Genomic DNA, 24,768 nt, shown 5'->3' with positions numbered 1-24,768 from the left:
GAGGATTTCGTTTTGACTTAAATTGAGGTATTATCGACCCTTTGACATTGTTACTGCTATTAAGGCAATTTTCACCTTCGCATAATAAGACATTTAGAGTAGGGCTGCACAACTCGGAAAAAGTCTCAATTAGAATTTATTCTGAAAAGAATGTTTTGTAATTTATCTGGAATTGTATTCATATGCTCAATCTCATATGAATATGAAACATGTTGTTCTGATATTTCAACATTTTGCTACAAGTCCTGAGGAAGTTAACAGAAAATGAAACCTAACAAAAACATACACACACGTTTCTGTCAGATTAATGACAATTGTCCTTAACTGTCCTAAAAAAATATTAATTGTCTTTTAAGTAAAGTTTATTTATTTACATTTTGGAGCGTAATATGATACTAAAATTTATTTCAAATATACTACTCGATGACAAGTTTCGTGAGGTTGAGTTTCTACATGGTTTAGAGGATTTTCTTGGGATATTGACCAAACACGTTCAGCCACACCCTGTTCCACACATTGAAATGAATGCTGTATGAATATCATCAATACATGCAGCGGAAACAAGTTACTTCAGACATTAGTGGCTATAAATTGACATTTTAGTTATTCTGCTCTTCTTATTTTATGTCTCTGAGCTGATAAGCCCAGTAAACACGTTTTGAAACAAGTGTGCGAAACGTGATTTTACTCTTTACTGCAATCCCTAAAATCGACTAGCTGAAAAAAAAGTGTGCATTCCGGAAGGGGCTTATAAAAAAAATATTTTGTCTGTCGGTTAGGATAAGATAGTAACATAAGTTGAACTCATCATCAAAAGCGGTAACTAAACTAACTGCATCAGCCTTTTTGTTACTGCATTAAACCAGTCATGCGTTCCTTTTATTCCAGTGTTTTAGGCTGCAGCGCATTTGGCCGTCCACGTCCCTGTGGTCTGCGTAGAACAACACCATATAAATAATCATAAAAATTCCTATTTTTTTTAAGTAGAACCAGTGGCTTCTATTGTCACATCTTGTACATACAAGCCTATGTCTCTTGGAACATGCTAAGCATATTCAGTCACGTAGCACATGTAGGCAGTTGCCAGGTCGTCTGACCAATCAAAAGGCATGAAATATTGCAAAATTTTGATCAGGCAAACGTATTGGTTGGACTGGCATGTAAACACGTTTTCCTCTTAAACCAAACCCATAGATAAGCGACGCAGCAGAACCCTCCTCTTATTGGTTTAACGAACTGTCAATCATTACAAGTATGGCATTTGATTGGTTAATAAGACAGCTTGCGCCCGACCACCGATGCCCTCAGCGAAGCAGTATTAGTTCCCACAGAAGCTATCTAGCACGCTGGGCAAGTACGAATGAAAGAAGTAAACAACTTTGTTAGTATAGTTTAGACATGGCTTGCAAAAAATTAGGCAGTTTAAGTAACGCAATGTGGCAAAGAAGCACCACATGCAGAGTTTCGCTGTGCGCAGGATTGAATGTTCCTGCTTTTGCTTGTGGAAGCTTCGCCTCGGCTGGTGCAACAATGAACGGACAGAACTGCTGCAAAGATGGACACAACTGTGGACCCACGAGAAATTTAGCAGCTAATCATAGCCCTGTTGCAGCCGCGGTCACATCACACAGACACCAGATCGTGGGCAAAAATAGAGGCGAAGAATCTCTTACCAAATCTGGCAGGGCTTTCTCATCCACGGCCCCGCAGATCAACAATAAAACGTACTTGTGGGCGAGATACAATGAGATGAAACGGCTCGTGCACGGTATGTTGATTTAAAATGTGATTTTCTGTAATCTCTGCACTCATGGCAAAACATTCGTGTCCACTTTTCCTCCGCTCCAAAGAGGCGCTGGCCTCTGGACATTTTGTAAACAACTTCCAACTGCCATTTACATGTCCAATGCATGATCGACATTTTGTTCATAACTTTTTCAGGTGTAGAGACATGGTTTTTCATAATTATCTTGTTTGTGCACATAAGAAACAGTATTTAAAACATAACATGCTTATCAAAATGTAATAATAAACCTCAAATCTCCCTTTGCCGCCCCACAGATTTGATTCCTCCTGGGGTGTGCAGTCTTTTGAACCCTTCCACCATCTATGCAAACAATGAGGTGAACCTGGAAGAGGTGGACATCTACGGCTTTGACTATGATTACACGCTCGCGCTCTATTCCAGCGCGCTGGACGAGATGATATACAACAAGGCGCGAGAGTTTCTCGTCCAGCACTACAAGGTCCGAGAAAGACATTCAACTTGATGCCTATATAAAACTGTTGATTTTAATATTTGTTTGTTATTACACCAAATAATTATAATTACCAAGCTTTATTATGAAGTAAAACTCATAACCAGTAAATAAACACTTATGGTCTATTCACACAGAACCCGTTTTTGGCGATTAAAAACGCGAGAGGCGGGGCTGTGGAATGAGGTCATTTAAAGAAAATAAAAAATGTTAGCAAACGTTCAAAGTTGAACTTTTAACAATAGCACGACGATTTTAGAACGCTGAAAAAATGCAACAACAGACAGCGTTTTTGTTTTTAAAAAAGTGAAATTTTTCTTTTTAAGTCAACTTCTTTTAACTTTAGCGTCACGTTTTTAGAGCGCTGTGACGCAACGGTCAAACGGGTCTGTCTAGCCAGCGTGTTTACATCATAGACTGTATAAAAAGGTTTACATAGAAAAAGAATGGAAAGCAGTTGAATGCTAAACGCATTCTGTGTGAACGGTCCCTTAGAACGTCTAAGAGGACATTGTAAGGAATACGGTTTTTGCTTTTAAAATGCGAGATGTAAAGTCCTGGAATATGAAAAAAATTAAACACAAGGTCTCAATCTCTTCTCTTTTTAATAATAATAAAAAAATTAGGGCTGTTATGCTTGAGGCGCTGCAAAAGACGCGAGCGAAACAGTCAAAACATGTCTATCTAGCTCATATTAGTGTAGAAAAACAGTGTTGTGGAACACAAAAACGTTTTTTGTGTGAACGGCCCCTAATGCATCAGATGTATCATGGGCTTTTGGCTCAAGTCTTCAGATTATGTGTAGTTCTGTTATGCTTAATTCTTCTAATGATGGTCATGTGGAGTGGTGAGGGGGTTAAAGGTTGGCATGTTTGAGATAACTCAACTTTTGTTTCTTTCACTAGTATCCCGAGGGAATTAGTAAGTATGACTATATTCCCAACTTTGCAACTCGGGGACTTCACTACGACATCCAAAAGGTGCATTTAGCATTCTTTGTTTGAGTTTTTGCAGTGTTGTTTAATTGTAGTTGTGCAATAAAATGAATACAATTTTTTTATTTATTATTATTATTATTATTGTAATGACACAGGGACTACTGATGAAAATTGATGCCTTCCATTATATCCAGTTGGGCACTGTTTATAGGTACATTGATCCTCATTTGATCAATTTAATCAGTGAGTTTGTATGGAGAATTGTGTTATTTAATTCTCAGGCTTTGTTTCTTGTATTCGCAGGGGTCTGAAGCCTGTCCCTGATGATGAGGTCATGAAACTTTATGGAGGTTCAAATCATGTTCCCCTCCACCAAGTCAGTGGATTTTACGGCAAGGTGATTGTTCCACATTGCATTTTCATTTAATTAAATTTCAGTTCAATTTACACTCGAGAGAGAGCCCATGTTTACATGGTGTTATTGGCATGCTTACATTTTTGTGCCTCATTACAAAGAGGTCAGTAAGGCTAAAGTGGTGCCACCCTGTCAGGAGCTCAGATCTGATTTTGTGTGTCCAGTCACCATGAGTAAGTGGCTGTGCGCTATATATCTACAACAAAAACATTACAGTCCTTTTCTTTATCAGATGGCTATCAGGCACGTTCTTTTCTGCAGGATTTCAATGGTCATGGGAAACACAAATGTATAACGGAATTAATAAAATGTTTTTTTGCATGCTCATAAATATTAATGAGGATTTTCCTTGTTATGCTCTGTTTCTAAATGTTTCATTAGCTAAATATTGCTTTTGGATTCAGTAAAACTTGCTTGCCTGGTATTGTCTGACTTCGGAACAACATATTTTTTTGTCAAACCTTTGAAGTGGTTTGCAAATCTGTATGAATGATTCATTAGAGTAGTGGTTCTGATGAGGTTACAGGAAGTATTGAAAACATAAATAATAAAATGCAAACTTTGTTGTGAAAAAAGGTTCATCCACAACTATCCTGTTAAATTTTTCAAGCTATGATTTTTATGTCAAAGCAATGTAGTTTAAAGTAGTTTAAAATAAATGAATATTTTTTTATATGTTAGATTTTATGGACACACATGGTTAAATTTTTTAACAATACATTTTTAGCAGTCTGTTAGATTGTCATTTAAAGTCAGTCAAGAACTAATTAAATGAATATTCGTTCAGAATTTATTTAATGACTGATATGGTCATGCACATTCATGGCTCTGGAAATGTTTTTGTTAAATACTGGTTAACGTTTTTTGGTTTGTGTGAGGTTTTGCACCAAAATGGTCATTAAAATATATGACCTGCAATTTCCTCGCAATAGACCAACAGTCTTTCAACTTCTCTTAGAGAAGGCATGTCATTTACGTATAAAGAAGCTTCACTTATTCATTACTGTTGTAAAATACATATGACTCATGCTTTTTATTATCATCTGTTCCAGGGCCCCAAAATGAAGCAGTTTATGGATGTGTTCTCCATCCCTGAGATGACTCTCTTGGCTGCTGCGAACGATTACTTCATCTCAAATGACATAGAGTACGACCCAGTGCATCTCTACAAAGATGTCTCAGTACGTATGAAGTCAATATGCCCTTCATGAATCCTGATCAAACCACTTGTGTTCCTGATGATTAATAGCATTTGCACAATAAAGCCAGACTGTTTTTATGGACTGTGGGAATAGTTTACAAACTGCTTTTGTAATTTAAAACTGTGAGAGCTGCTTCTTGTCTGTCGATTTGTAAACTCTGAAGTCAAGCCGAGTGGATCCTTTCTTCTGTCTGTGGTTAAGTGCAGCTGACTGATTTGTTTTCATTCAGCCCAGATCACGGTGGTCCTGAATTGGGTTATAGAGCCAATTCGTTTTTTTCATGCTGTTTTGGGTCAGTTTACTTGGAGAATGTAGTCTTGTCTTTCACTTCTGCTTTTCAGCCCCACTCTAAACTCCTCCTTACTCAAGATTTGGCTAACTAGTAGCAAAGAAAAATCGTAACTGAGCAACAAATGGCCAAAGTCGAAAATTTGTCAGAGCTCCAAAGTTTGTCAACAAGAATCAGATGATTTCTTTTGCAGTATGTGGGTTTGCCGTATTAACACTTTCACCGGAGTGCTTGTCAGGAAGTAAAGCGTCAGCTGCGCTTGTTTATCTTCAAGCGCAGCTTTTCGAACTGTCCGCGCTGGTAGAACAGATTGTACTGTACCCGCAGTGTGACGTGTGGCTACGTAAGCTGTGATAGGGAACAGGAAACCTGGCAGCAGATGTAAATAAAGTTTGTGATTTAGATCTGTTTTAAAATCATTTTTGCAAACAAAGGGGGAAAAAGGAAATAATAAAAAAAGAGAATAGAAAGTGTTACCCACTCCAGGGTAAGGCTAAAATTTGTCTAATGTTAGTTTAATATTATTAACATGCACATCATAACCCTATCTTCTAGGCAAGCACAAATGGTACCCACTAAATAAAAAAATAAAACAATGTAATTGCGACTTTTTATCTCGGAATTTCTACTCTCGCAATAGTGAGTTTATATCTCGTAGCTAATTTTGACTAATATTGTGCAATTACTCTTTTTTTTTTATTTTTTTTTTTTATTTTTTTATTTTATTTATTTATTTATTTTTATTTTATTTTTTTTAATGCTTCCATTTACCAGATAGGCCTATGGGTGTCAAATATAATAATTTAATAAAAACATTGTAAGTTACTAAGTATAACACTTTCATTTCCATGGTTATTCAAACAGCACAAAAATTATACAAAAAAAAAGTTAAAAATACAAGACCATTACATTATCCAAGAACATGATGACTGGCTTCATTCTAGCATGAGTTTAAGCACGCTCAAAAACTCTTAAACACAAATCGACTCGATCTCCATTGACTTTCTATAGCTTTTCAATTCTGACTTAGAACAAAAAAAACAGAACAATGTTTAAAAACTGCTATGTGACTAGGTGTATAGTAAACAAGCTAAAAAACACGAAGATAGAGCGCAAGTGTAATTTTACTCTGAGAACTGAGCCCACTGGAGGGAAACGTTATCTGTGACAAGACCCTTCATTATTTTTAACCCTGTCAGAGGATCATTTCACCACCCTGTGTGAATCTGAGAGGAGGAGATATATTAAGAAACTAAATTTTATTGGTCTGTCAGTGCCCCTTTTCCTAACCTTCCCTTTGTTTGAGAAATTATCCAACTGAATACCCCGACATTTGTGTCCTAAACACTCATTTATTTATTTTTGGACAGCTTATAAAAATGTAGTTCTGGGTTATTCAGATTGTTTACCGTACACTTTGTCACATAGCAGCTTTTAGGCATTGCTCTGTTTTTTGTTTCAAGTCAGAAATGACAAGGAGGCAGCTTCCTGCAATTGAAAGTCAATGGAGAGTGTTGGATTGCACACCCACCTACCCCCCCCCCCCCCCCCCAAATGCGCTCTGTCTCTATATGCCTTCAGGAGGAGTGGCTTTGGATGGCAATTTGCAGGGAGGGTGGGACATTCGCCCTTTAGTGATATATTTTCCAAAATCTCCTATTGCACCTTTTAAGCACTGGTTTGTTAAACTCTTATAGTTTGAGAAATATGAGCACTGAATTAATGGACGAATTCTGTCTTTTCAGGATGCAATTGGAATGGTGCATATCAAAGGTTACATGTACAAGTGGATCATGCAAGATCTCGGTGAGTATGAACATGTGACACAAAAATGGCTTAAAATCTTAAAGTAAGATATGCACTGAGCCAAGTAAAAATCATTTTCTTGAAACCTGAAGCTAATGACAACCAGACTAGAAGTAGACTCTCCCCACCCAGTCTGTGCAGTGCATTTATGTGGTGTGTATATGGGTGGAAAGCAGTTTTTTTTTTTTTTTTTTTTTTTTTTTTTTTTTTTTTGAGCAAACTGTTGCATAATCCTACCTCTATGGAGAATTAGAATTTGAAGCGAGCAGTTCTGCTGGGTTAGCACAGTCTAATCTTTGGTTTTAATGTTTGTTGTATCCCTGTGGACAATCACAGATTTCCCATTGCAGTATAAACACTTTGTAGGCAAACAGTAAAATTGCTTTGATGCGATTCTGTATTCCATTCATCATAGTCTGCAAAAAATGACTGATTTGTTTTAGTCAGAATAGAATAGACTTGGTTTTAAAAGGCACTCTTTTTTTCTTCTTCCTTTTGTGGGCCCTTTTCCTTCCTTATTCTGTCCCCAGAGAAATACATTCTCCGAGGAGACGAAACGTACGCTGTGTTGCACCGGCTGGCCAGTCAGGGGAAGAAGCTTTTCCTTATTACCAACAGCCCATTCAGCTTTGTGTGAGTTTCTTTTCTGTTTCTGTATTTTATATTCAGCAGATTCATTCATAAAGGACATCAAAGTAAAACTCAGAATTTCTTTAACATAGTCATAAGTTTAAACATTAGCTTATTTATTTATATTTATTATTTATATTTATTATTTTTTCACTGTAATTGTTATGTAATTGTTTTTTTTTTCAGTGATAAAGGCATGAAGTACATGGTTGGAAAGGAGTGGAGGGACTTCTTTGACGTTGTCATTGTTCAAGCTGACAAACCTCATTTTTTTAATGACTGCATAAAGTAAGTCTGCTTTATTTATGAAAAATATCTCGTTAACAGTCATTTGAGAGTTCTGCTTTAAATGTTTCATTGTGCACTTTAAATGAGGTGATTCATATTATAATCCTATTCAAACATGTAAGGCTGCATTTATTTGATTAAAAAATGTACAACTGTAATAGTGTAAAATATTAAGTTTTTGTTATAATTCATTTTTAAATTCAATTTATTTCTGTGATGCAAAGCAACCATTACGCTAGTCTTCAGTGTCACATGATCCTTCAGAAATCATTCTGATATGCTGATTTTGTACTTGAGAAGCATTTATTATTATTAGCAATGTTGAAAACCAAAGTGCTTCTTAATATGGTTGTGGAAATTGTGATAAAGTTGCAGTATTCTTTGATTAATGGAAAGCAAATTTGAAAAGTATTTTATGAAATTATAAATATCTGTCGCTTATGATCAACTTACCATCCTTGCAAAATAAAAGTATTTGTTTCTTTCTTTTTTTAAAAACTGACTGACCCCAGACTTTAATGGATAATAAACAGTAATGTACTGGTTCCCAATAACGTTTTATTTTCTCCAGCATGAGTGTTTTTAGTTTTATACTTTGCAGTGATTCAAAGCATCTCTATCTCTTAATTTTCCAGACCATTTAGACGTTTGGACAGCAATGGAGACTTGCAGTGGGATAGAATCAAGAGTTTGGATAAGGGTCAGATCTATAAACAGGTAACAAATTAGTTTTGCCCTGAATCACGTCTGTTATTCTGGTAAGATAATTATGAGCAATATAGGCAGATGAGAAGCTTTCAGTTGGTACATAATTTATGCTGACTCATCTCTGAGTCTGGGTAAAGTCAGAGATTACAAATACATCTGGTAAAAAAAAAATCTAAATTAAAGGGACATTTGAAAGTCCTCAACGTGCAAAAACATGTTATTTTAAAGTTTACATGCTTAACATTTTCCTCTCCCTGTGAGGATAAACCCAAAATCTTTCCAGCTCAGCAGTGAGTGTCTGTTAATTGTAGAATGATTTATCCACTTAAATTGGCTCTTTCATTTGGAAAAAGTAGAAAAGAAAGTGGCTAGGTCAACTTAAAACTGAATGGAAAATCAGTTGAACACAGTTTAATGTTGTCAGACACATACAAACGGATTCGGCTGACGAGAACAGAGTCTGAGCCTGACTACATGTCCACCCTCAGGCAAGATGAAGTTAAAGAAGCATATGTAAACCATCCCAAATTGGGAAAGACTTATGGGAAAGTTCCTTGGCAGGAAACCTAGAGCAAACTGTTCCTGCCATACAAAACAACCAATGAAAAGTCTGTTGACTCGTTGCTTCCAGAAATCCGAATAAGTAAAGAGGGGAAAAAACTGCAGCGCGTTGTCATTTCTAGTTCAAAACCTAGAAACTACAAATCAATCGCAATATTAGCAGCTGGTTAATAAAACTGCCATTGTTTTGCTTTGTTTCAGGGAAACCTTGTGGACTTTCTGAAGCTAACAGGATGGCGAGGATCCAAGGTTTTCTATTTTGGAGATCATCTCTACAGTGACTTGGCAGTGAGTCATCATCACACTTCTGTTTTGTTCACAATTGTTGCGCATATGTCTCTTCCTTTTGTTTTTACTTTTAAAGCTCAGTGATTCCAACGACTCAGCCTGTAGTTTTCATAATCACTGGTTTCCAGAGTCAAACAGGAACAGTAAACGTTAAAATGTTCTTGAAGTGGCTTATAGTCTAAACATCCTGTGTTCTGGCATTTTAGGATCTTATGCTGCGTCATGGGTGGAGGACGGGAGCGATTGTGCCTGAACTGGAGGTGGAGACGAAGGTGGTGAACACAGAGCAGTACGCTCAAAGTCTCACATGGTTGCAGGCGCTCACCGGACTGCTGGAGCGCATGCAGGTACACAGTGTGGCTCTGAACTTCACCAACACTCTTCCTGTTTAGAATAGAAAAATATTCATCCTGATGAATGTCTACTTTTCTATTCAGTTTCATGTTAAAGTAAAATATATATATAATTAATTATTCAAACTTTCCTCGTTTTCTTAACTTTAAAAATATCTCAGTATATCTAAATATTATACTATCTCTGTAAGCGAGTTTCTGGAGGACAAATCAGAGCAAAAGAAACAAGTTTGCATTACATGTGCTTCTACAGTATATGGTTGCATAGGAAAGACCTGATAGGTTTGGCAACGGTCCATTCGCTTTACATTGATCTAAATTGATTGTTCTCAGTGTTCGTATCTAAAGTTAGATCTCGATGTAAGAAAAGTTTGGTGTGATCGGTTTTTCTGTTTACGTAATCCAGAATGCGTTCAACCCCATATTCTGTCAAGGTTTTGGGGGATAATTGTTTTAAATATAGAAAGGTTATAAAAGGAATCAAATGTCAAATTGAAACAGACATTGTTACTATAAAATCCATATCTGTATCACCTTAAGTGATCAGTTTTCATGCTCAGCAAGGTTGTCTCCTTGTTGATCTGCAGAAAAAACATTTTCTTTGGACAAGTGACTTATTTCTGTCTTGGTTTTCAGATGTATCGGGACCCTGAGTCCAAGAAGGTTCTGCAGGAGTGGCTGAAAGAGAGAGAGGAGTTACGGTGAGTGAAACAAGACAAAAAGACAAAATCTTGAACTCACTTGATGAACAGATCAAGGACTATAGCCATTGTAACCGTCTCCCAATTTCCTTTCACAGGGCAGTCACCAAGAACCTCTTCAACCCTCACTTTGGCAGCATATTCCGTACCTGTCACAACCCCACATACTTTTCCCGCCGCCTGTGCCGTTTCTCAGACCTCTACATGGCCTCTATCAGCTGCCTGCTGAACTACGACCTCTCATACACCTTTTACCCTCGCCGAACACCCCTGCAGCACGAAGCCCCCCTCTGGATGGACCAGCTCTGCACTGGCTGCATGAAGACTCCCTTCTTAGAAGAGATGGCCCATATTCGTTAAAACCACCAAAGGTTTAATGTGCAAATATAAACTGGAAATTGAAAGGAGGGGGTGTGTGTTTGTCTCTGTAGCATTGGAGACGTGGCACTTTTTGCTTGAACGCCACATACAATGGGGCCACCTCCTGGATGTTATGTTACAATGCATCTCAGTGTTCTCAAGCCTTGGACAGCTTAAAACAGGCTTGTTAATGAACTTAACCTTGTGTTCTTATCTCTAAATTTTTATACATTGGATGCTATTGCATTACGTCTTACTAATCATAGTTAGATGATAAGTGGTTTACAGTTCTCTCTCTTTTTTTGGTTTTATAGATTAAACCTGTATGTTATGAGTTTTGTAGTTGCAAAAGGGTGATGTTTGTATTCACATGAATCAAGATAGCAGGAGGAATGAAACTATACTTGGGGTACACAGACTTTTTTTTTTAATTCTGGTAGGCCAAAGTGTTAAGCCGCTGGCCAAAAATGCACAATATGAGTTACAAATACAGTAGATCTAATTACAAGTAATATTAGGTCAAATAGCTAAATAGATTTGGTGTTTTAATGTTACTTACCTTCCCCACACTACAGTAATAATGTAGCCAAGCCTCATAAAAAAGTTTAAAGTTTAAACATGCGCAAGTAATACCAGCCTCCACCACTTATTATTTAGTACAGCCATTATTATTATTTTTAATGACAGCTGTATTTACATACATGGAAGATCCTGGAGGGCCAAACCAAATGCTGTTGTTATTTTTGACTTTGCAAGCCCTCACTGTTTGTGGATTTAGACTAAGCTCCTGTACAATCAGAGCATTGTTTGCTTACAGTTAAATCTGTGTATAGCTATGCTGCTAAATTCAGTTTTCCAGGAGCAAGAACAATGTCATCATTTGTATGTACTTGCTCTACAATTTATAAAATCAAATAAAAGGCTTTGTATTAATATTGGTCATGTTGGTTTGTTTAAACTATAAGGAATGAAACGCAGAACCCACATCTTTTAAAAGCTGTGAAATAAAAAAGGCGAGTTATTACTAAAATAATGATTTTCAATGTAAATATTGTTTTATAATGTAATTTATTCATATGATAGAAAAAGCCATTACTCCAGTTTTCAGTGTCACATGATCTTTAAGGAATCATTTTAAAAGATGTAATATTGTCAATGTTACAAAAAGCTTATTAGTTTTGAGAAAAAAAACCTTGATGCACTGCCATTCAGGAGTTTGGGAATTTTTAGGAAATTTATACTTTTATTCAGCTAAGGTAGAAATGGATCAGAATAGAATTTCATCAAAGAATAAAAAAAAAATAATAAGTGTAAGTATATTAACAGGTATAAAGATTTTTTTTTTTATATTTGACCCTCTAACTTTAGCACTCACTATTCTAATTCTATTCTTAAAAAAAACTAAATACCTTTCTAATCTTTTTGTATTCTATTTTCTTTTTCTTTTTATTATATTATTTAAAAGCCTTTGCTACGTGTACTGCGTTTGAGCTAACTGAGACTTGTTATAGCACTTATATATCAATGCTCTTTTGTTGTTTTTGATTGCTTCAATTGTCTTCATTTGTAAGTCGCTTTGGATAAAAGCGTCTGCTAAATGACTAAATGTAAATCAAAGAAACTGGTATGTAAACAGAAGAACTATGTTGCGTTTAATTATATGGTCTACAACTGCGGTGAGTGCGCAGCTTCTGCTAAGTAGCTCGCCGTGATCGTATAGTGGTTAGTACTCTGCGTTGTGGCCGCAGCAACCCCGGTTCGAATCCGGGTCACGGCAACATCATCAAGGCAAAGCTCAGTTGTTTTGACTGTTTGTGCTATGGATGACAAAATGCCTAATGCTACTTCATGATGTAATCCAAGTCAAGTCAAGTGTAGATATATCTGCTTATAAAAATACTTGAGAATATTTTATTTATTACCATATAGCTTAATACTATTTGCCATCGGTAAAATGTAAGACATATAAAACAACCCAATTCAAATAATAGATAAATGTCTGCATTTGTCTGCCCGTAAATCATCGTTGAATATTTTGTTTTCTTTTTGTTCCCCGATGAATCCAATGATGTAATGCCAAAGTGGCGTCATATCCTGTTGCTGTCATCTCACGTAGCAAACGCAATGCCTTTTTACTTATGTCACAATTATTGAGCCAAGGAGACGAAGCTCTGAAACCTACCAGAACTGTCATAAAATACAGTCAAACATTCAAAATTTTAAGACACGAAAGCCTTTTGCTGTCTTGCACCGGGGCTTTTATTTTGAAACGTGTCAGCAGGATATTCAATGTTTTCATTGAACCTGCCTAGCAGTGAGAGAGGGGTAACGGGTAACCGCATCCATTTGTTATTGTACTTTTAATTTTTTTTTATTGGATGACGACAACACATCTCTGAACGGGACCCCCAAAGCGGACTGTCCATCATGTCGGCTGAGGAGGAGAGGGAGGTAGTTCGTGTCAAAGTCAAGGTGAGAAATTGTGTGGGATCGAGCAGCGGCAGGTACAAACCCTAACCACACAAACACACACATACACACACACAGCGAGATGAAAACACAATAACACACACAGTCCAGCCAGGCCAGGAGACACTGTCTGGTTGCGTGTCTGTGTCTGTCGAGGAGCTTTTTTAACAGCCCTGGTCTTCATGTCCATCGCTTGACTTGGCTGGCATCTGTTTACAAATAGTGATCGCATCTTCATCATTCGTTTACTGGGCAGACGTGCATTCTTTAAGGGTGTGTGTAATAATCGTATTGCTTTTATCCTTAGGTGACAGACTTTTTGTAGAAATATGTTCATTTGTTGTTCTATTTCATTTGTTTTAGTTATGTTTTGTTGTTCGTGTCATATAATTGTTTGACATATACACGTCAATCATAGACAGTTACGTCGTTATCTTTCTGTTATTGTAATAGTGTTTATGTTTGTATATTTATTTGTGAAGCCACGTCGTAAAGAGAAAAAAATACACCAATATATCCCGCTGATAGTGAGTCATGTTTGCTCTCAAGTGTCACATGATCAACCTGCCATGAATTCCCTCGCTTGTTTTTCAGTCGTTTCTCAGGTCTGCTGTAATGAATACGAAAAGCAGTGTATCCGCTTTTTGAAAGGTATGTAGGTATTGTTTCAGATACAGACCTAAGACAACCGCCATGAATGATTAAATGGCACTTAACATGTTGGCCCATTTTTAAACAGCACCTCTATTTCTTTAAGAAGTCTGTTTAGACCATAGACTGTATAAAAACAGGTTTAGACGAAAATGTAGGTCACTGGATTTTAGTATAATCACAGTGAACTTTTGATTAATTACTGCCACGACTAATTCTTGAGACATGGGATAAAAATGATCTGCTATTTTAACGGCAAGATTTCCCAATTGCTCAGTTATATAGTTGTAGGCTACATGCATGTTTTTTTTTTCTTGTCAGCTGCCATGCAGCTTGTACATAAGTAAAAAAAAAAAGCAATTTAATACCTATGAAATATTAATATGTAGGAAATATGGTTATGTCAGTGTTTTCAAGATTTTCTGTGCCTGACTGATGACTATCAGTTTGAAACCACCCTGTAACATCAATTTATTAGTTCATGAAAGTGAATACTAGATTTAATATGATGATAGTCATGATTTATGCCAGATAACTTGTTTCTCACAGTGTCGATCCATAATGATACGTAGTTATTGTCAACTAAAACTATTCATTTTCAAAAACTAAAACAAAGCTAAACAACACAAAATAAAAATATTATATAAACATTTTTAGAAATTAACTAAGGTTGTGTAACTATTAAATTATAAAGTAACTATTATCATTTTAAGTACTAAAACTACTAAAACTGAAATAAACACAAAGTAAGGCTTAATAGAAGTATATAAAAACTAATAAAAATGACAAAAAACATACAAATTGACTAAACTTAAAATATAAAAATAAAAGAATTCAAAATATTAATAAATGCTATAAAACTGAAACAACAAGTAAACCACATTTTGGCATGGGAGGGAAAAAAAAAGCTGGAGACCCACTTACACACAAGTGATTATTTCTGAACAATTAGATTTTTTTCCTTGAATAAGTTTCATATCTTGATTTGTCCCAGAACTCAAGAGTCAGTATCAAATGGCAACAGAAGTTACACATTTTGGAATAATAAAATAATTTTGGTTCAGTGTGAACCTGCACAGATGTGCTGCAGTATGGTCTGCTTGGGACAGATGACCTTGTCATGCCGTGTTCTGCAGGTGTTAGTAAAGATCAAACTCAAAGCAGTCTGTACAGCCAGAGTCAGTTTCCCATTGTTGGTTGCAACATCGATAGAAACTCAACAGGCAGTAAATCCACCTGAATAAATAATGTGTCACCTGATTAGGGTTATTTGCATTTCAGAGGATAAAGTGATTAGCCTTTCGGGACCTTGAGATAATTAACAAAGCTGGGTTATGTAAAATAGGTTGTGTTACCAGTTTCCTTTGCTTTTCTAAACTTGTACATTTAAAATGTGTCTGTATGCAGAAGTGTGAAGGGGTGTTACCAGTGGAGTTCCGCTCCTTTGCTGTTGATCCTCAAATAACCTCACTGGAGGTATTGCAGCATATCCTAATACGAGCATTTGAGCTCAATGGGTGAGTGTGAAATTGCGAAATGTATTTGTTTTGTGCTAATTGTCATTTAGATCTATTAAAAAAAATACAGTGGTAACTTTTTATGATTGTTTAATAGCAATGATAAGTCAATGAATTGCAGTTAACAGATGGATTATTATTATAATTTTTTTTTGGTTCCCTGTAGGAAACGCAACTTTGGGATAAGTTACCTGTCCCGTGACCGCGGAGGTGTGGAGGTTTACGTGTCTCTGCTGTCTGACTGGGATTTAGATGCAGCGTTTGTCAGTGCAGCAAAGCCTTTCCTCCAGCTCAAGATGGACATCAAACCATCAGAGGACAGTGAGTGAACTCCACATCCTTCTTTTTTTTGGAGACTATTGAAGGTCTATCAAACTCAGTAGATTGTGAAAATCTTTGACTGCTCTGCCTCCCTTATGATTTCTTCAGTTTAGCTACTCCCTAACCACAAATCAATAATCGATCAATCAAATAAAAAACTGAGTAATTATAAGTTGTTTTTGGTAGTTACTGTTCATTTCAAATGATTGTGTATTTACCTGAGAATATGCTTATTTTTCCACTATGTTTGTTGTCTACATATTGTATTTATTGGTTACAAGAATTATTATTTTAACATTCTGCATTTACCTGTAAATAAAACAAATCCAGTCTCTGATGCTTTAAAGGAGTCATACCCTCGTATTACCTTGGATACCTACTGCTGTATTATAGTCTTTCAGGCCCTTCTAAAAAAGAAAAGTGGAAAAAAAATAAACACAGAGCTCCTCAGAGCCTTATTTCTGTAGGCATTATTGTCTCGCGAGATCTGATGCGATATTTTGGCTGTCGTGGACGGTCATTATAATAATGCAAATGAGGGGCGCGTTGATTGGTTGCAGGAAGGGGGGGGTTGACAATGCAGGTAACGCTTTAGCATATTATTACAAACTGACATCATGGCGCAAGTTGTGAATGAAGGCGCCGTTTAGGGCTTAAATCAAACTTCATTCACGCACACATATGAAACACGCTTGCATATATACTAAGTACTAGTCACACATACATGTATATGAACTCACGCACATAACGTTACTCATATGAGACACGAGCACAGCACACACACACAAATATAAGACGAGCACGGTACACACACACAAACTAGACGGCGCCTCATATATAAGCGTTAGGCAACAAATAAACAATAACCGAATTCATGATGATCTCAGTCATTTGTTTTTTGCAAAGTACGTTAGCAGCCATTCCCCATACCTCGAAGCTAATACTCCTGCCAGTGTTGTGCCTGAACGCGTTCATTGAACGATAGTTCATGAACTCGTTCATATTTTGGGCGAACATGAACTGAACGTACCGCATTACTGCCTGATGAACGTTACTGTGAAGTCGTTCATTCTGGTGTCTGTGAACGCCACGCTCTCTCTCAGTTTAACTTCGTTCAGTAGGATGCCAGATTTCTATAAAGCCTTCTAGGCGAAAACACACCTAAAACACACCGTAAACCGGCCTTAATATGTAGCGGAAAAAACACCCAATCTGGCAACCCCAGACTCTCTTGTTCAAGCTCGTTCATCAAAATGAACAAATCTTTTTTCGAGTCATTTCGTTCACTTAAGGTGCTTTAAATGTTACTATTAACTGGCAAATTCCCCGAACACCTCAACCTACGCAATCTTGATCATATTCTGAATTAAGAAATCATTATAATGCAGTCAAAAGTCCGTTTTTGCAGTCAGTTTACAGGGAACATAAATAATTACTTCACCACGAGTCTTTCGTTTATTTGTCTAGTGACAGACGCAATAGCATAGAATAGCCGCATTAGCAGTTAGATGCTGTTTGTTACACACAGTAGAGCAATAAAAAACACAGTCTTAACATTTCAATTGCATGCAATTTTGTTGGAATGGCGCTTCTCCTGAGCTTCGATGCCAACTTCGCCTGATATAGCCCCACATTTGTAAAGGATTTCAGCGTACAATGTGTTTAGCACAAACACGTAACGATAAGCCAGTGGGAAGGGTTGAAGGAACCGCTTCATTAAAAATGAATTTAATCCACTGGTCTGTGATAGGTAGGTCCGTTCTTGGTAGAGAAAACACATTTACATGTTGATTCTGGCAGTCAACCACAGAGCAACTCATGTGTGCACTAGTTCCAGCGTCTTTCTCGACTGAATATGGGGGGGAGAGGGGAAGGGCGAGCTTCCTGCTGCGGTGTCCATATATGGTATATCCTGCCCCGTCTTGACGTCAAGACGGGGAAGAAATCAAAATCTCGTATTTGAGTGCGCGTGCACGTGGGCTATTTTACAAACCCTGAGGTAAACAAACGCTTCACTTTTAAATATCGGCTTCCCGGCCAGTGTATAATCGTTAGGCAATCATAACATACATTGATTCTCCTGGAAAAGTGCAAATTGTGGGTCATGACTCCTTTAAAAAAAAAAAAAAAAAAAATATATATATATATATATCAGTATTCTTTAATGATTTCCCACCATTTTCTTCCTAAGGTCCTGTTTTGGAGGATTGGGACATAATCAGCCCTAAGGATGTGATTGGCTCAGACCAGTTGCTGGGAGAGAAGAGGTCGTTGGCTTCTGCCGCACTTCCTTTCACACAGTCCCTGCTGTCCCAGGTTACTCATGATGTTCTTCACCCTATCAGCCAGCTGTTTTACCAGCTTGTGTCTGCTACAGTCAGTCAGATTCACAGTCTACTGCCTTGATACTGTAATTAATGGCAATTACCCCCAAACAGGTGAAGTCATTAGATATTTCAGTCCTTGTGCTCAAGACTTGTGCTCTTGTAAGAAGCAGCTTTATGCTGCTTTTGTGCTTACAAAATGATATATAAATTTGAAGATAGAGGGAATATTTTCTGCATTTCACTGATAGCTAATAAATCATGGGCCAGATATCTTATGTGATAGGAGTGTTTGTTTCCACGTGTCTTCCACCTAATACCATAGATTTCTGCTAGAAGTGGTGAACATTTTTATGTCTGTTTCTCAATTTGTAACTACCTTCACATTCAGGTGGGTCGCACTCTATCACGTGTGCAGCAGGCGTTGAGTTGGTCCTATGGGGAGGAGGTGAAACCATTTAAGCCTCCTTTAAGTGATGCTGAATTCCACAGTTACCTGAACAGCCAAGGTCAACTGACCCGACCAGAGGAACTTAGACTTCGTATATATCATGGTGGAGTTGAGCCATCCTTACGCAAGGTAACCAGACTAACTTTTTTAATAATATTTATTTAATTAAAAGCTAATATAACACTCAATCATTTGTTTTCAGGGCTGGAATAATATTTTAGATAATTTATTACCATAATTTAAATTATGGTTGATTTTCTATCATGTGTGCATAAAATAATAAAGTGCGCATTTAAAAAAGCATTTTAAAGAGTCTGATGTATTCAAACTTGAATTCTTCTCTTCCATCTCTGTATTTTTGTGACAGGTTGTTTGGCGATACCTCCTTAATGTTTACCCAGATGGTCTGACAGGACAAGAGAGAATGGACTACATGAAGAGGAAGACAAGAGAGTACGACCAGCTGAAGTGCGAATGGACAGAACGGGTCAGCGCAGAGGACCTGGAGTTCATCAGGGGAAACGTTCTGAAAGATGTTCTTCGAACAGATCGGGCACATCCTTACTACGCAGGCTCAGAGGACAGCCCACATCTCACTGCCTTGACAGACCTCCTCACCACCTTTGCTATTACACACCCACAGGTAAACACGCAGTAATACCCTTCGATAACACTAGGATGTGCCTTTACCTCTGCGGGAAATAATCGATCCTCGCTTACATTCACAGGTGTCTTATTGCCAAGGCATGAGTGACATTGCCTCGCCAATCCTCGCCGTCATGGACAATGAAGCTCATGCCTTTATCTGCTTCTGTGGCATTATGAAACGTCTTGAGGGCAACTTCCGCCCTGACGGACAACTTATGTCCATTAAGTTCCAGCATCTCAAGTTGCTTCTGCAGTACTCAGACCCTGAGTTTTATGCCTACCTAGTCTCAAAAGGTGCAGACGATCTGTTTTTCTGTTACCGCTGGCTGCTTTTGGAGCTGAAGCGTGAATTCGTGTTTGATGATGCCCTGAGAATGCTGGAGGTCACCTGGAGCTCCTTGCCACCTGATCCACCTGAGACAGAGGTGGAGCTTCTGGGGCCAGCGCTTGAGGCAGATCAGTCCAATGGCTCACAGAATCTTCATCAGAATGTGGACATGGAGGAGATAGAAGAGAAGCAGACAGGAAGGCAGAGGAGACGTCACATGCTAAGACCGTCCCGAGAGGAGGCAGATGGGGGACGTAACTTCATCGTAGAGGAGGAGAAGGGGCCTCGGAAGGAAGGTGAAGGAGAGTACAGTATAGATGAAATGGTCAAGAATTATGTCAAAGCTCCAACTCCCTCATTTGAGAAGCAGGCAAGTTTTGGGGAATTCAAGTACTATAGTGGCCGAAGCGAGGACAGCTTTGAGATGAATGAGAACGATTGCTCTGATCATATTTTATCTTCAGTACAGTTTCAGTCTGCACACTCCACATTGCCATTCTCGGTCCGTCAGTCCACAGAGGAAAGTGAGGATGACCCTGGAGAGCAGGAACCTCTTATCTGTAATCATACACCATCTTCTCCAGGGCAAAGAGACTCTCCCAATGGGCAAGCAGCTTCCCCAGCATCATCTCTTCCTTCTGGTCTACCAAATTGGAAGAGTAGCTCAAATCATTCACCGGAAGCATCTAATTCTCCATCCAGCTGGAGAACAGCGTCTCCTGATGCCCTTTCAAAATGCACATCCTCTTCCTCTAGTGAAGACAAATCCGTGTCTCCTGATAAACCTCCTGGGGGGTTCATGTCCTCACAAGCTGTAATAAATGAAACTGGGGTTCAATCCCCATCAGTGGTCCCAGGGAAATCTCGACTGGCGTCTCCGTCGCAGGGTTCCAATCATTCACTTCTCTCTTCTCCTGTTTTATCCTTTGGCAAGTCGCCGTCTTTGCCCAAAGCGTTCTCTAGCAATCTTCCCTCGCCATGCAGACCCACTGGGTCTGGCGTAACCTCTCCAAACACAAACAAACCAGAAGGAAGCACAATTAAACCCTGCTCGCTTCCTCCTCCTCAAGAGTTTGGGAAAGGGAATCCCTTCATGCTTTTCCTTTGCCTGTCTATCCTGCTGGAACATCGTGACCACATTGTTAAAAACAGCCTGGATTACAATGAGCTGGCCATGCACTTTGACCGCTTGGTCCGTCGCCACAACCTTGGGCGTATTCTGCAGCGAGCTAAAGCCCTCTTTGCAGACTACCTGCAGAGTGAGGTATGGGACTCGGAGGAAGGGGATGAAGTAAGCTTAGACTCCCCGACCACAGCGGCAACATCCCCCCAGACACCCACAAGTAGACCTCCTTTCCTCAATGTACAGCCCTCTCAGGGTACCTTCCCGAATTCAACCTATAATCTGGCCAATACCATTCCCTCTCCAGTAACTCCTGTTGCACTCTCTCCATCTGATTCCTGATTCTGTACAGTAGTAGATTATCTTCAGAAACCAGCTCCACACCACAAACGGACCCAGAAGCAAGTTTTACTGTACCTTTCCGAGTCACAGCATACCTTTGTGCTTTACACATGCTTAATAAGACTTGTATTGTTTTATGTTACCAACCAAAACTTAGTGACTTTCTCATATCTCCTTTTTCCTGTCCAACAAGGCAAGCCCCTTTCATTGTACTGTATCTTTTTTTTAATTGCACTTTATTGATTGTCCTTTGGAAGGGCAGGCCAGTTTGTGTCTCGTTTCACTTTGTAAATACTTTCAAAAGGCACATTATGGACTTGCCTAAAACAAAGCAACAAGAATATACTGTTATTTATTTCTCTGTGTGTAATCTTTATTTTGGCAAAAATGGTGTTATCAGCATCCTCTTGAGGTTATCGTGGCTCTGTTGTTGTAGGGAGGAGAATGTTTACTCAAGTAAAGCTTTTGAGATGCTCTCTGAAATGTATTCATGAATTTGTTTGACATTGCCAGCAGCAAAGGTGTATTTGTTATACTGATATGTGTCATTTGTGCTTTGTGAGAACCTTAAGCCTTGACTTTTGTTTGTACGAAACATTTGACCAGAGATGAAGGTGCTGATGCATTATCCAGTATCCCATCAATGTGAAACCACCTGTTGTAGAACAGGTAACATTCAGCCCAATCTTGAATTGATCGCTGAACTACCAGTGGAAAACTTCTCTAGTGTCCAACAGCTATTTGACCTGTCAGCTGTAGGTCTACATGCAGTGGATGTTTTGGTAAAGCAGCACTCAACATGGAGAATGGCTGGTAATTTGGTTTCACTTATCCTCGCCTTGGATGGAGAAGTGCCTCGTTTCACTGAATTAGGCAATTTTGTCTCTCTTTCTTCTGTGTTAAAATATAATTTAATTGCTTTTATCCTTCTTCCACCAAAGGTTTGTCTGTTCATTCGTTGCCATAACAACTTTATCATTAAGAGGCAACAATCAAGGATCGCTGCTTTCAAAAAAAAAAAAGTATCGAGTATTACAAAAGTGTTTAATACCTACAGCAAAATGCATTTCATTGGAGATCTTAGACTCATTCTTCTTGTCTTAATATCTTCTTTTTTCTAAGTGCTAAAATTATAAACCTGCACATGGACTAAAAAATGATTTTCCTGGAAAGTGGAACAGTGATGAGTCCTTGTACTTGTATGTTTGGATTGGTCCTGTATGGTAGTATTTTATTGCTAGATTGAATGCTTGCAATATTCCTATTTGTACAATAAATTCACTGAATATTAATTGATCAGTGACCTTTCTTTAGAAATCCCTGCTGGAACTGCATCTTAATCTGTGAGTGTTGATTTTTTTTGGGGGGGGGGGTCGATACTTTTAGACCAGCAACAAACCTGCAACTGACTTGTCAAGCTTTTTTTTTTAATAGTTTGATAGCTGGTCACTCGGCTAACGACCAGCTACCATGGTCTAAAACACTGCAGTCCATTATAGAAGTGTTCACCGAAAAATGAAAATTATGTCATTAATAACTTACCCTCATGTCGTTCCAAACCCGTAAGACCTCCGTTCATCTTCGGAACACAGTTTAAGATATTTTAGATTTAGTCTGAGAGCTTTCTGACCCTCCATTGAAAACGTATGTACGGTATTCTGTCCGTGTCCAGAAAGGTAATTATTAAGCCATTACGTAGAGCGCAAAAGAACCGGTGAACTGTTTTCTTCAACCGGATTTTTGAATCGAAATGTCTGGAAGAATCAGTTTGCGGAAAAGAACCGAACTTCTCATCACTACTGGTGATCTGAAAGCCGATGCAACCGGTTCTTGACTCGTGAACGAGTCAATCTTTCGTTCGTTAGCTGGTTCAGCTCGGTGTTCATCTTCAGTTCTCTCTTCACAGCAGCTCCAACCTGTCCTCCAACCAATACGCTTGTATAGGTCATTTATCCAAATCCCTGAAATACGACCCATCAGAGCGTATACTACAATTGAGCCCCTATCGGCAAAAGGTCGTTTTCATATTAATGTTTTGTACTCTTTTATTTGCACTCTAACTTGCATTTTGTGTAGCTCAGTTGGTAGATTATTGCGCTATACATTGATAGGTAATCATGCTATCATGGGTTCGATCCCAGGGAACGAACATGCATGAAAATGTATATGCTCAATAAATCATAGTTTAGCATGATTTCTGTGAGGGTTAGGTTTAGGGGTGGGGTTAGGTGTGGTCATTCGAACGAATAAGCCACCTAGTAAAATATGTAGGAAATACTGTGAGATCGGTCTAAAAAGCCCACACATTGCATTTAAATAAACGTGTATTTTGATTGGTAATGACGTTATACCTCATTTCATGACGACAGACGCAACGCGATACTGTCATTATTTTTACACCCGCTAGAGGGCGCTTAACTTTAAAACGTAAATATAGGTTGTTATAAGGTGCTTGCACAAAAGACCTATATGGTCGTTTTTTGTTGGAGGACAGGCTCCAGCCACGTTAAAAAAGTTAACAGCTTAAGTCATTTGTGGATTAATGCTTATTGGAAACGAGAACTGTTTCAAATGATTCAGTTCGATTTGGTGAACTGGTTCAAGAAGATCCGGTTACATCGAGTGATTTGTTCGTGAACCGGATATCAGTAAACTGCTGTTTTGAACTCGCTCACAACAGACATGGAAGAGAAGACAATGATGAATAAAGTAGTAGTTTTTGCTATTTTTGGACCAAAATGTATTTTTGATGCGTCAAAAACTTCTAACTTACCCTCTGATGTCACATGGACTACTTTGAAGATGTTTTTATTACCTTTCTGTGTACAACTTTGAACATGGACAGTATACCATACATATGTTTTCAATGGAGGGACAGAAAGCTATCGGACTAAATCTAAAATATCTTAAACTGTGTTCTGAAGATAAAAGGAGGTCTTACGGGTTTGTAACGACATGAGGGTGAATTATTAATGACATAATTTTCATTTTTGGTGAACTAACCCTTTAACACTGTTTCAGTGTTTCTAATGTAATTGTGTGACCTAATCGTATTTTATTAGATGTGTGATTTCCAGCTTCCACTATTGTGCAAAAATTTCAATCGGGGCAATGCTGTAGTTTTCTACTAGCTGGCATGATTCTACTGGGATGGTCATAAGAATTAACCACGGCGCTAATGTCGGAAACGTGCGTCTCTAAAATGAGGGCTGGGTTTGTAATTCATACATATGTTCTTGTTAGAAATGGAGTTTGATTGACAGACGATCTAACCAATCATAAAGCCGAATCTGCTATTTTTGTCCGATTAACAAACTAGGCCGGTCTGGAAAATAGATTTGACTTTGGTGGATTTGAAATTGAAAACTTGTCTATATTGGCGGTTGAAACAAGAAACCTTTATTATGATCATTCATGTTTATTTCATGCTGTAACAAGTAAAGAGGAAGAGATGATCGTAACGCTTTATCTGAGACGCTTCAGCGATGTTTCGCTACACATTAAAGAGCCATGATGTATTATTATTAATGTATATCATAAAGAGCCGGCATGTATTGTTTGAATTTTCTTTAAAAAAATGACAACATTTGAGAGTGGAGGCTTTGTTTCATACCAAGAGTTTTGTTTGTCGCCACGCTGTCAGTTTCCTCTTTGCACCGCGATGTCAGTCTATGTTTTTGACCGAATGAAAACATGATGTAGGCTTTGGCGAGAGAGCCATGACTTTGTTGGACATAGCAACAGTAAGGGGCGGACCTTTGCGACGGGTTTACGTTATGTGAAGAAAAAAAAACTAA

General features: G+C 38.1%; 2 protein-coding genes and 1 non-coding gene across 5 annotated transcripts; all 3 read left to right on the top strand.

Annotated features, from left to right (window-relative positions):
- Positions 1 to 1,282: 1,282 nt before the first annotated feature.
- On the top strand, positions 1,283 to 11,730 carry LOC132097778 (5'-nucleotidase domain-containing protein 2-like). The gene is made up of 14 exons (XM_059503706.1): positions 1,283 to 1,768; positions 2,062 to 2,246; positions 3,164 to 3,238; positions 3,352 to 3,407; positions 3,500 to 3,593; positions 4,664 to 4,792; positions 6,848 to 6,908; positions 7,439 to 7,541; positions 7,725 to 7,826; positions 8,462 to 8,543; positions 9,297 to 9,383; positions 9,590 to 9,730; positions 10,373 to 10,437; positions 10,536 to 11,730. Exons 1-14 carry the CDS (start codon positions 1,399 to 1,401, stop codon positions 10,795 to 10,797), a joined length of 1,812 nt encoding a protein of 603 aa, XP_059359689.1. The 5' UTR covers positions 1,283 to 1,398; the 3' UTR covers positions 10,798 to 11,730.
- Positions 11,731 to 12,502: 772 nt separating this feature from the next.
- Positions 12,503 to 12,574, top strand: trnah-gug (transfer RNA histidin (anticodon GUG)). Its single transcript has one exon. It is a non-coding gene; the product is annotated as a tRNA-His (tRNA).
- Positions 12,575 to 12,647: 73 nt separating this feature from the next.
- On the top strand, positions 12,648 to 21,283 carry LOC132097777 (TBC1 domain family member 25-like). Of its 3 annotated transcripts, none has more exons than XM_059503705.1 (8): positions 12,649 to 13,269; positions 13,861 to 13,917; positions 15,325 to 15,434; positions 15,601 to 15,755; positions 17,947 to 18,071; positions 18,471 to 18,659; positions 18,898 to 19,173; positions 19,259 to 21,283. In XM_059503705.1, the coding sequence occupies exons 4-8, from the start codon at positions 15,731 to 15,733 to the stop codon at positions 20,969 to 20,971; spliced, it is 2,328 nt and encodes a 775-aa protein (XP_059359688.1). In that variant the 5' UTR covers positions 12,649 to 13,269; positions 13,861 to 13,917; positions 15,325 to 15,434; positions 15,601 to 15,730; the 3' UTR covers positions 20,972 to 21,283. The 3 variants fall into 3 exon arrangements, with proteins under 3 accessions (XP_059359686.1, XP_059359688.1, XP_059359687.1); XM_059503704.1 differs by lacking the exon at positions 12,649 to 13,269 and adding an exon at positions 13,344 to 13,539; XM_059503703.1 differs by lacking the exon at positions 13,861 to 13,917 and having other exon boundaries at positions 12,648 to 13,269.
- The last annotated feature ends 3,485 nt before the right edge of the window (positions 21,284 to 24,768 follow it).

The sequence above is a fragment of the Carassius carassius genome, chromosome 21 (assembly GCF_963082965.1).
Source record: "Carassius carassius chromosome 21, fCarCar2.1, whole genome shotgun sequence".
In the NCBI taxonomy this organism is placed as follows: domain Eukaryota; kingdom Metazoa; phylum Chordata; class Actinopteri; order Cypriniformes; family Cyprinidae; genus Carassius; species Carassius carassius.
This window is presented reverse-complemented; position numbering and strand designations above follow the sequence as displayed.

Coding starts and splice junctions, on each gene's coding strand:
- LOC132097777 (XM_059503703.1), top strand. CDS start 13,225: ATGTCGGCTGAGGAGGAGAGGGAGGTAGTTCGTGTCAAAGTCAAG. Junction 15,756..17,946: donor CATCAAACCATCAGAGGACA/GTGAGTGAACTC, acceptor TTTCTTCCTAAG/GTCCTGTTTTGGAGGATTGG. Junction 18,072..18,470: donor CACAGTCCCTGCTGTCCCAG/GTTACTCATGAT, acceptor CTTCACATTCAG/GTGGGTCGCACTCTATCACG.
- LOC132097778 (XM_059503706.1), top strand. CDS start 1,399: ATGGCTTGCAAAAAATTAGGCAGTTTAAGTAACGCAATGTGGCAAAGA. Junction 7,827..8,461: donor TTTTTTAATGACTGCATAAA/GTAAGTCTGCTT, acceptor TTAATTTTCCAG/ACCATTTAGACGTTTGGACA. Junction 9,731..10,372: donor GACTGCTGGAGCGCATGCAG/GTACACAGTGTG, acceptor CTTGGTTTTCAG/ATGTATCGGGACCCTGAGTC.